Source organism: Dermacentor silvarum, chromosome 7 (assembly GCF_013339745.2).
Source record: "Dermacentor silvarum isolate Dsil-2018 chromosome 7, BIME_Dsil_1.4, whole genome shotgun sequence".
NCBI lineage: Eukaryota > Metazoa > Arthropoda > Arachnida > Ixodida > Ixodidae > Dermacentor > Dermacentor silvarum.
Window position 1 is genome coordinate 53,360,381 of NC_051160.1, and position 12,166 is coordinate 53,372,546.

At 43.9% G+C, this 12,166-nt stretch overlaps 1 protein-coding gene across 1 annotated transcript in view; it reads left to right on the forward strand.

The window, feature by feature from the left end:
* The window catches only part of LOC119458858 (uncharacterized), a 32,800-nt gene extending 21,001 nt beyond the window's left edge, over positions 1 to 11,799 (forward strand). Inside the window, 3 exon segments of the mRNA XM_049671477.1 lie at positions 1,566 to 1,657; positions 2,295 to 2,483; positions 4,181 to 11,799. Of these exon segments, the coding sequence (XP_049527434.1) occupies positions 1,566 to 1,657; positions 2,295 to 2,483; positions 4,181 to 4,241 (342 nt within the window). The 3' untranslated portion in view covers positions 4,242 to 11,799.
* The last annotated feature ends 367 nt before the right edge of the window (positions 11,800 to 12,166 follow it).

The following is a 12,166-nucleotide window of genomic DNA, read 5'->3' on the forward strand; positions in this document are numbered from 1 at the left end:
GCTTTGGTGCAATGGAGCCACCAACAATGTGCCATTTCTGGACAGTGTTGCCCAATGTATTGCACCGTGTGACGGTACCCAGAGTGCCGAATGTTCGAGGTGCCATCTGCAAGGTTTCATTTAAAATTCTCGCAAACCTTGTAGACCTAGCTGATCTTGAATAAGAGTCTTGCAGATCTTGCAATGTGTCACCAAACCCTGCTTGTCCTCAGTGATCACGAAAAAATGTCACAGTTTCGCCCTAAGGGCGAAGCAATGAATGCGATAGCAACACAGCAATGTCATACGAAGTAAGGTGAGCGGCTTTGGTAGCAACAACACGCAGAACTGTTGTCGACGCCATCGGCGTTTTGCCCGCGTTAGCTCAAAATGCGTGCGGCGTTGGTGACTGTTGCTGGAGCCTCTGATATAAATAGGCACTTGGTGCCGCAGCTAAACGTCGCCTCCCTTCCCTCCCCCTCCCCCACGGCCTCTCGCGCGTCCGAAGAAGGCGCGTTTGCTCTACATATATGGTGATTGTAAAGGAGAAAAGAGACGCCTACTTCTGCAGCCCTTAAGCGAGCACGGCGCAGAACGCGCGTTTGTTCTCCGCCGTGCGTTCACTCCCCGTGAAAGACGCGCCCCTCGCGCCCTTTCACTCGCACATACAGCGTTCGGCGCGCGGCGACGATTTCATCTCCAAATGACGTCATACGGAACCTCACGGCGACGGCGACGCCGACGGCGACGGCGACGCCGACGGCAGAAATCTGCTTTTGAGTGTCCATATAATTGCTATCGCAATAAAACAGTAAATCAATGGAAGGATAATTTTTCGTGCTTGTTGAGCTGAGGACTGAGTATGACGCTTCTCCGCCAATTCAGGGAACCAGTGCAACACATGGTCCACACGTTTCAGACTTGTTCTGGTCTGGGCTTTGAACACACCAGTACATCGCAATCTGAAGAGGACACTTGCATTTTGAAAACTTGGTGGTTCATGAAGCAAGTGGCAATTATAAGTGTCTAATTTAGTAAGCCAAACTAACTATTTTTATTATACTAAATGTTTTTACTTCATTGAATAGGGTGTGGAAACATTGCTGAAGAATTGTTGCACCTCTTCCTTGCTTGTCAAAGTAAATGGTATAATTCTACAGCAAGCTATTAGCAGAGTCGTTCGAGTCCCCCACTACGGCGTGCCTCATAATCAGATTGTGGTTTTGGCACATTAAACCCCATAATTAATTCGTGCCCTCTGGTTAATAGATAAAAGGTCCTTTGGAATATTATGCAGCTGTAAGAAAAATTTACCCATTTGCAATGTCCTTTTGTGCAGTTTTTTTTTAAAGCATTCTTAGCCTCCTTGACAGCCTTGCCCAATGTGCCCTGTTAGAGATGAGGGCACTAGTTGTCATTCATGCTCATGTAACTGGGCAGCAAAAATCAAAGGCTACCCCCCCCCCCCTTTTTTTTTCTTTTTTTTTTCTGTCTTGTTTTGTTTATTCGGTGAAGCTCTGTCTTTCCCAGACAGGAAATGGGATTCAGCCGGTGGGTGCCCCCTCTTTTTTTTTTTCATTTTGCAGGATGCCGTGCAACAGGCGACCAATGAGCGGAACGCTGCACTCGGCCGACTTCACGAGCTTCAAGAAAGCCTCGCAGCTCAGGCAAACAACGGGTGCGCAAACCTTGTCCTTGCTGAGTTGTCTGTTGAAGGCTGATTCCTACTGTGGACAGAATCCTTGATACTGTCCGCGGAGTGAGTGGTTGGTGGCTCTACAATGTCGAATCATGCTTTGAGGAGACAGTCTGCCAGCACATGACTTAGTGCCACTGACTTGCAGGACATGTGCTCTACAGGCGTTTCCAGAGCACATATGAAGACTTGAGGACTCCCTAAACTCTTTGAGTTTTCTTTTTCTCTGTAGCCAGAATATAACAGCCTCTTGCAAACAGAAATTTGTTGCAGGCACTGCACATTGTTTTACATTTCACATTGGGTTTGTTTGATTACCTATGCAATCAGACCAAGGAAGCATTGTCCGGGTTTCATTTCATTTATTTTTACCCTCGGGGTCTTTTGGCATTAGTCATAGAAAAGCGTGGCTCATAGCACTCTTTAAAAATACAGGTTTCAATTTGTGCAAGTTGCCAGAACTTGTGCTTATTTTTACATCAGCTCCTTTAATAGATATCAGAAATAACATTCTTTTGCACCTAGTGCTAGTTCATTGTGGCCTGGTATATCTTCACCAAGTGAGTACATCTCTTGATATTTCTGAGTTGTCTCAATCACTCTTTTTTTTTTAATGCAGTGATCGAGGCACTGGTGACGGAGTCAAGATATCGACAGAAGCGCAGACAGACTTCATTGGCGTTCAAGATGGTGTTGATCTGGCTGCAAGCTCATTCCTGCAGGAGCTCAAGGAGGAAGTCAGTCGGATCAGCCAACGTCTCGACGAAGAGGCTGCGTCACGGCAGAATGCAGAGCTGAAGTGTCAGAGGTAACGTCTGTGGCGCATCTGCTTTTTCGTTTTATATTTACATGGTGTCTTTCTTCAAGGAAAGATACAGTCGTAGATGGGATGAACCCCCCCTCCCCCCCCCCCCCATCCCCCCCTCCCCCCCTCCCCCCCCCCCCCCAGAACCAACGCCTTGTTGGACTCTAAATGACTCGAAGCTTGTTTGAGCGAGTGAGGTAGCAGCACTATCGGACGTCACGAACACAGCCTTGCCGCCTGTGGCTGTCTGCTCCGCGAGGACGAAGGCGATGTATGGTGCTTGTTGTGGGAAGAATTGTGATGAGAGGTGTATGGGGCATAGCGAAGTACGACACATATCCCAAGTACATTTAAGGCTTTATACCCCTTGTGTCACAGCGGCTCACTTATTCTAAGGGATTTGCCAAGAATGGGCACATGCCTAGTTGATACATACCTAGTGACCCAAGTTGGTTACTAGGCCAGACAGCAGCCTGTAGCAAGCTGTCTGTTCGGGCACTTACCCAGTGGCCCAAGTTGCCGAGTCAACGTCCAATTTCGCGGACTCCCTGGGGGCCGCAAAAACGTCCGAAAGATCATGCAGTCCGAAAAAACTAATGGGTGCCTTTTAGTGCCCCCAAGGGCTCAAATGGCCACAGGCACGTCCGCCGTAGCTCTAAAGGCCTGCCAATACACTTATTAGGGGTATCTGTGCTTTTACTATGATAGGAGACGGCGGGTGCACGCGTATATAATTAAGGGAAACATACCATGTCCCGTGACAATTGCCGCTTCCCACTCTTCGTATGCTTCACCGGAATACTTCGCTTATGCTTCACTGCGCGACACTACCGTATTGAGGCGAAGCTCACTTTTGGGAACCGGCATTATGCAACGCACCATGCTTTCCGGGCGGAGTGCGCGAGAGGTGCCGGCTCCGGTGGCTCCGGTGCGGTAAGCCGTGTGACATCACTGATCCTTGCGCATGCGCAGCACGGCTCTTGATGTGCCGCGCGAAACGGGCTTGGCTAGGCCAGTGTAGCTAACGCTACAAAATACATTCATGGCACCATTATGTTGATTTGAGCAGAGGTTGTTTTCTAGTCTGTGCGTTGCTGAAGCACATAAAGTTTAGCTCAAAGCAGGTGACTACAACACAAAAGTGCAGAGGCAGGGGACAAGTGCTATCACTGCAGTAGTACTTGCTCTGCATCTTGTGTGTATGTGTGTGTGTGCGTGCGTGCGTGCACAATCATTCATTTCATGCTAGATATTATGTGCCGTAATGTTAGGACCTTGGCACAGAATTTCATCTCCATGAAGGCCGACACAGGCTACTTGTACATCAGGGTTTATATTCCCAAAATTTTAAAGCTTAAAAGTTTTTCTTATGCCAAAGCAATTCCTCATTGACCAGCACTGAGACACTCGCCACTCATGATAACATTGGCACGATTGCCATGGCAATGGCCAATCTTGGGTCGCTCTTGCATAGGAAAAACTTTGCGAATACAGGCCCAGGTTATTGCAATAAATCCTAAGTGAAGCACAAGAGCACAGAGCATTGCTTCATACATCTCTGGCTAACTGCCGGTGCACTTGCCAAAAGTTCTTGCTGAAGGATCCTTTTTGGACAGCACCTTAGAAGTGCCTCTTGAAATAGAACTTCTTACCAAGTGTGGTTTAGTGGGTGCTTATCACTTTTCCTTGAATCATTACAGGTTGGAAGAACTGGTGAACGGCTTTCAGAAGCGCCTCAACGGACTCAACAACAGCTTCTGATGACATCGAACTGTGGGACTGCCCGTGCCTTCAACCTTTGCAGCATCCACAAGTTGAAAGCCAGCTTTTTAGGGCACTAGGGAAAGGTCAACATTCCAAGCAAATTGTGCATATTCTTTTCTTCTGGTTCATAAGCTAACCCCTGTTTCCACAGTTTAAGACACATTTTCTGCTTCATAGATGCTCTATAAAGAGTGGCTATTGTATAGAGCTTTGAGAAAGTGAAGAGTAGAGACTCTTTTTATTTTTTAGAACTTGTTTGTTTGTCTCGTTCAGTGCACTGTGTTTGTTAAATTGGTAGACATGCCGCGTTTCTTTCATTGATTCTTCACTGCCTGAAATTTTTCAGTATGCACAGGCACATACCGCACCTTGGGCACTACAGATCTACTAGTAACTATAGGAACATATTTTCTTCTGCAATTGTATGAGCAGCGATGTTCACAGGCAACAAATCACTGTCCGACAATAAGTGATGGCTTGGTGTAAAGCTGCAGCATTTGAACAGAAGAGAAAAGGTAGTATGAAAGTTTGCCTGCAGTAATTTAGCTTGAGTTGAAGAGACATTCTTCAGGGAGCTGCTTATCACATTGGGTTTTACCTGCTGCTCTCTGCAGGTTTCTAGCTCTTTGCCATGGAGTTAGTTCAACAAGAGTGCTGACTCGGCCAGCAAAAAGAAACAAACCAATGTTTAAAAAATGAATGGATAAATTCTATGTGAGCTTTGAAAATGGGAATGCTCAACAGAGAAAAAGTAATTCGTTGCTGCTAGCTGGCCCACATTGTCTTCCAGCTGTTGGCCTGCAGTGACTGTACCCTGTACTGTGGATTGTTGCACGTTTATGCAGAGCTAAGCCCTGCTGCCGATTCTAGAACTGCCGAACCTAACCTCTAGGGCCGACAAACCACAGACATCAAACAGTTTATCACATAACATGAAATAAAAAACTGCCTTTGCTGGTATAGCTGGATAAGCATCTGATTAGGCTTAGCTGAGCTGTAGTGGCTTCCAGTGTCAATTGGTTTGCCGTACAACACAAAATAGATGACTTTTCAGCTAGTGCTGATTCAGCCCACACCACAGTAGTTAGCTCAGCCCAGTACTTGAACTTAGTGGTTGCGTTTAGGGGTATGGGACTTAGCAAGCTTGTACTTGGTGTGTAACCTGAGGGGTCCGTTGCATTTGCCTCACACTTCGTGAACTGGTTCACCGAAGGTCACAGAACCACAGGTTTGTTCTGTGCCTGTGCAAAAAAGAGTCCAGCACCTCTTGCATGAACCCGCACCAGCTTTTTGGCAAGTTCAGAGAATGCTGTGCACTTTGGAAATGCTTGCACTGTGTGAGGCAAACGGCTATGTGCTAACACCACCATGTTGCACTGGTGAAATGAATAGCAAAGTGCAGAACCACCTGAACTAGCTCAGTAAGTGCAGGCGAGTTGGATAGACCCAGCAACAACATTGTCACTAACACCGGCATGTTCCATATTTGTGTGGCAGGTGATGAGCTGTATAGGCTCAATGCACTCACTTGCATTCATGCATGCATTGCATAAAGTTTTGTGGTTCACATTTCATTGTAGAGAATGTCCCACTAGAAAATTTGCTGTAAACGGCAAAGAGCAAGTGAAAATGCATGCCACAGTGCAAGCATTTGAAGTAGGGAGCAGAGTTGAAGAAAATGAGGCAGTGGACTAAACATTCGTCATTTACATTTGAGGGAAGAATCCCAATCTATTGCGTTAAAAGGACTCCCAAGTCAAGCACTTCTGTCCATTTTGCTGCAGGTTAATCATATTGTTGGAAGTTTTGTTCACATCAGTAGCATGTTGCGTTGCAAGCACCAACTCAAGAAGTGAATAGCAGGTGTTGCAGAAGAGACATTCGCTTGTACGGGACACACGTCTCTGGCTTACAATTCTTTCTTCTTGCCAGTTGTTTCGACTGTTTTATGTGACAGCCAATTTGCCGCCGTGTTCGTGGCATCCTCTCGGCTGAAACAGTGGCACGTTACAGGGACCAAACTTTATATAATCTACTTTGCATTGCTTTCGACTTTCCAGCCGCCTGCTGAATGAATATGTTCTTTAGTTGATGTAGCGACTCAATTTACACCTGTGCGTAGCGTCCATTACTATATTTTATTCCCCTCCCCACTTTATTCGTGATGTAGTGCACAAAAGCTCAGGTAATATACTCACCACTTGTGAATAGTACAAAGCACGGCGGCTGGGCCGCTCTTGCCCTTCTACGACTCCTTGTGCAATACGAAGGTCGCACAGCCAGCGCGCTGGTTTGCACGCGCACTTAACGCACTCCTAGCAGGCGTAGGATGGTGCCTGCTGTGTGCACAATGTTGAGGTGAAGGAAAGGTTGTGTGGACCACGGAAGTCGTGAGAAAACCGGTTTTCTAGGGTGCTCTGAAGTGGGCTGGTTGCAGTTTTATCTTCCACTCACGAATTCTTTCCAGAAAGAAATATCAAAATTTGCCTCTCCTCCCCCCTCTTTATTTTGCATTTGCATTCGTTTTTAAGTTTGCAGTCATGATAATTTGGGCCTTTTGGTGTGGCCATTACAGTAGAAATATTGTGCAAATTGCAAGCATAGTGAAATCTCTAGCGAAAGCTGCAATCTGCACATATGTATGCATGTATGTTGCACATGTCAACACATGCATGTGTGCATGTCATGGGGATGATGACCTGATGCACGTGTTTTTGGTGAGTCTTCTCACTGCTTCTGTGGTCCACAAGCTTTCATTTCCGAGAGTACACATTTAAGTTGTCTCTTATTTCTTCTCACCTAGATCTTTATTTATTTGTGACCACCTTGATCTTGGTCGGGTGAGGCACTGTAATCTCTGTTCTTTTACATTTCTTTTTGTGCATTTTGTGGCATGCAGTTATGATTTTAGAAATCGGTAGGGGCACGGGGAGATGGGTACAATGTGTGCGCTTTGGTCGCCTTCGCACATTGCCATTGTAGCGACACATGCGAGCAAATTGCCTAAGATTTTGTCACGGTTATTGGTAGTGTCTGTGAATGTGGCAGACACGGTGAACATTAAGGCAGCTTTAATGGCAATGTGTTTTTGAAGCTGTTTCTTGGGTGCTTTTAGTAGGCAAGTGACTATTCCTTATAGTCATCTCTGCTGCAGAGAGTAAGATGCAATAGCTTTGTTAATAGTGTCATAAATCTTTGGCTATGACGAAGTTTCATGAAGCTTTTGCAGCATGTTGCTGACTTGTAAAACAAAAAAAATGTTTAAGAAATTGAAGATATACTTGCCCGACGTCATCACTGACCAGCAGCAGATAAAGTTTGTCTGTTTTTTATTCACCTAACAATGTTGCTGTCAGGTGCACAGTGGCTTATGATATTCTTGTGGCTTCTTTTACGGGTTTTTGCTTTGGCACAGTGACTTCTGCTAACTGAGTGTTACGTCTGTTAAGAGCTGAACTCTGCAATATTTTTGTGCATATCTATGCTTTTGGTTAGCACTGAAGTAATAATGTACACTCGTACCCACTTCTTTGTTGCTACTAACTCTTATTGAGAGTCGAGCTGTGTTTAATTTTGCAGATGGCACTTGGAAGTGGCACACAAGGCAATGTCCAAAAGCAGTGCAGGCTGATACATGTGTGCACTTTATCTTATCTGTGTCTGCATAAGCAATGTTTTCTGGCCCATTGTGTAACTAGAGAGATAACTTACACATCCTGAGTTGTACCTTGTGCACTCCTCGTAAACACCCAAGTGCTGCCCATGGGTGCAAAGTGCTGCCTTACCAATGCTGGCTGCAACGCGCAGCCAGATAAAGGAGTAGCTGCAGTGATCACTGTAAACTGCCCACTCCGTATGCCCTTCAATGCGTCAAACTTAAAACCATCATCTGGTGCAAGCACTTGATATCTGCTGTCTGTGCCTTTCCAATGGCAGTAGTTGAAGTTTGTACATTGTCAACACACCAGTCCTGATGCCAGTTTCTGAGACACCAGATTTCATGCTGGTGCCCAGTCCTTAATTCAGCAGACAGTGAAGCACATACGGGCTCACAGGCTTGCTTGTTCAGCAATAAATAAATCATATTTCATGGTGATTGTCACAAAGCTCTCGTCTGCAGACAATGATGCTTAGACGCGGCTGTGCCTTGCACATATTGTATAGCCACTTCCTCCTATAGGAGTATTATTTTTTCACAAACTGCAAGCTGTATGGTGCTAAATAGTTCAATGCAGTCTGCATAGTGTGGATCGAACAGTGCCTAAATATGGAGAGGAGGTTAAACTGTTCTTTCTGCGAAACTGCTTGCCCGTTAGAGTTAAGGTTTCGCACACAGCTAACATTTCATGTTATAGTTGGCTTAGTACTATGTGTGGGTGCAGTAGTTACCTGTCTTATTCAGAGTAAATTAAAAAGACACGTCCACAGCAGTGCCAGCCAGTAAATGTAGATTTTCTAAGCTACATGGCAGTGGTGTCTCTCAACTGTTTTGGCTAGAGACAGCATACACTGTCTCGCACTAACAATTACAGGTGGCGCCACTGTTTCTCTCACGGAGAAAGTTACCACTTTTGTCCTGCATGGCTGTGGATTGTGTGTAGTTAGTGTTTCTTACCCTTTATGTTTTTTTTTTATGTACATGTGAATAAAACCATTTGTTTATTTATTATACATTCCCCCATTGCCCATAAGGCATTATTATGGGATTTAGTTACAATGTCAAATTAGCATATTCTTAAAATAGTAATACAAACAAGAATAAAAATCAAATAAAGATCAAAGAGCCAAAAATCGGCAACAAACAAGCACTCGCAAAAGGAAAAATTAGTTGCGTACAATCTTCGGTACTACAAATGACAAATTGTATACAATCGGCACATAACAAATAGTTAATTAGAAGGCTCGTCATTTATTCTGTATGTAACAGGCAAGTACTGCACTATTAGACATTAGACAATATGCACTCTCAAATACTACCACTGTGCAGGTTTTTAGTGCATACGAGCTAGTGGTTAAGCCAGAGCAGCAGTTTATGTCGTTTTCTTTGTTTATACAACATTCACTACAGATATGAGTGCAAAGGGGGAAGCTTGGAACTTGGTGTCGTTTTATTGTATGAAGATGCAGTCATGCATTTACAAAGTGATGTTGAAGTAATTAAGAGTATGAAGCCGTGACCCTGAATGTGTGAGTTCTAGTATGCAGTGCTAGAGTCCATAGTTTTTACACAAGGACATCCATTGATTGGTCTCACCATTGATTGGTCTCACGTTTGCGCCTCTCGATTTACTGTCCTCCTGTTTGAAGCACGTATGATTCCGATGTAGTTTTTTTTTTTTTTTTTCCGCTCACTTTGTGCCTTGAGCCAGCAATATTTTTGCAGTGATGCCACTTTCATGCGTCCTATTCATAGAGGACTTCTCTATCAAACAGCATTTCACTGCTATAGATATATAGTGTTTCCTACAAAAATCAAGCGTGGTGGTACAGCCAGCACAGAAGCAGTACGTGGATTTGCCTAAATTTAGTCCTTCTAGCTTCAAACGGCTTTGCGACTTTGCAGATTGGTGATTTTTTTGACCAAGTATGATTTTGACTAGGTGATATAAGGGCAACAATCCGCAATGACTAGCGGAGACGTATTGCCTTGCTGTGTGTAGAAAACTGTGAATGCTTGGAAATTGAAAAAGATTAAGCGTAACAAATAACGTCACTAGAACATCTGAAGCTACAAGCATGAAAAATCGGGACAAATACAAGTAGTAACCATAGTAGCTGAATGATAGAGCACCAGAATTCCCTCTAGTAATTTTTTTAGGAAACTTTATGGCTGTAGAAACACTGAGAGATGTTCGGTTGACCTAGATTGATAAAATACACTTCTGGAATTAACGAGTGTGTTGGCCTTTGCCATTAGTGGAGGCATTTGGTCATCAGAAAACGATGCAGAAAAAAATGGTGGCTGGCAATGCCACTTTGTGATTTACGAGCCAACTCTCTGTGGTGTTGAGTATTTTGGTAGCATCTGCTCAGCAGTGGTCAGTTGTTTATATCAGTAAAAAAAAGGGATTGCATTTCATTTTAGAACAAGCAAAGACTTTATCTTGCAACTTCTGTCGACATTTGATGCGCGAAACCCTAGAGGGCTTGAATATGTTAAAAAAGGTGATTTGTGACATCAGAATGACATTGGTGTCATGGCTTGAGTGTGAAATTTAAGAAGAAAGTTTGCCTGTTGTTTCCTCCACTAGTAATTGACCATTTTCTGCAAGGAAATGCAGTTGCGAGTATCGAAAAAAGAAAAAGATCCATCAGTCTAAGACATATTGCTGTTCAGTGTTCCCTTTAACAAGTTTCAACTTTTGCCTTTATTCTTTCACGTACATGTGCAGAAATTGTCTATTCAGGCAAGTGCTGACACGATTTGAAGAAGTTTGCTGTATTAAAGCAAAATGTCAGTTTCTAGTGACCACTGGAAGCAAATGTGTTACGGGCCCTCGAATGTATTGCAATTTTATTTTATTTTTTAGTTTTATAGAAATCTAAGCATCCAGTTTATGACTGTAACGTGGCAACAAAAGGGGTTATGTGAACAGCACCTGATGGAGCCTATGAAGGAGGCAAAGGTTTCCTGTTAACTGTGGCACTGGTGATGCCATGCCACTGTTACGTGAACTGGAATTTTTGCATTTTTGTAATTTTTGTAAAAAATAATTGATAGCCTGAACAACAAGTTTACTACCATCTGTTCACTGGAAGTGGGCTTTTCCTTTTGAAATGCAATACATTTCATTCGACTATGTTAAGATGTTGCCTATGGAGATCTTTCTTGTATTTCACCTTCGCATTCGAATGGTGCTAATGCTTTCCCTTAATGTGATTAATATTTTATGGGCATGTGCATGCCATATACATGTGCCTTGATTGCATCCCTTGATTCCTTGCGCCAACCAGATTTGTGGCTGATGTGTTGAGGAACGTGTGTGTTCACGACGAATTCTACAATGATGCACCTTCTGCTTTACGGCATTCAAATTGCTGCCCACGTCTTGACGGGTGTTCTTTGCACCATGTTGACAATGCCTGCCACGTTGATAATAAACATCTATGCACACGGCTATGGTACCTATGGACTGTGACTTGTCTGCTACCATGAAATGCCTCACATTACCAGGCAGCAGCCTGTTAAATTTGCTCTTTGCTGATTATGAAATCGGTGAATGTGTTTCCTTGCGTGATGTCAAGGCCAGTAGAATTTTTTTGTTGCCATTTTTTTGCCAGCTGTTTATAGATACTGTGCTTGAAGACAGCGCTTCATTAGAAGTCTTGTGCTGCAGTGTGCAGTGTTAGTATTATGGATGCTCCAACAGTGAACGTCCGATGAAAGGTTACCGTATATCATTGTGATCGTTATACGCAGTGTATTATGCATAGTTCCCATGTGATGCACAAAGGTATTTTTTTAGCTTGTATGAAAAGGATTGATAAGATGTTTTGTCCATTTTTGTTTGTTACGCAATATTGTAGGCTCGTGAAATACAAACTGCAGAAACCTTCTCGTGTCTGTTATTTTTTACTCCTCTTCACAATGTTGCCTGTGGCACACAAATTGGTGTGCCCTAGGTAAGTTATCTCTACTGTGTGATACTTTGTTGTTCACCGCTTTTTCTGCAACGCTCTCGTGTGTTGGGTGCAGTAAGTCATGGGTAAAGGGTCCCTTAAAACAATTTTAGTCTTTTCCAAGAGAATTGTTGAGGTGAGCTTGCTCTAGGGCTAGTTGGCAAGTGGTATTTAGAGTGAAGACAGCGCACCCACCAGTGGGCACGTGGACACGAGACGTATAGAAAATCTCACCTAATTTTTAGTTTCAAGAGTACTACAACAGTGCACTATATAATAACCCCACACAGCCCAAATGCCAC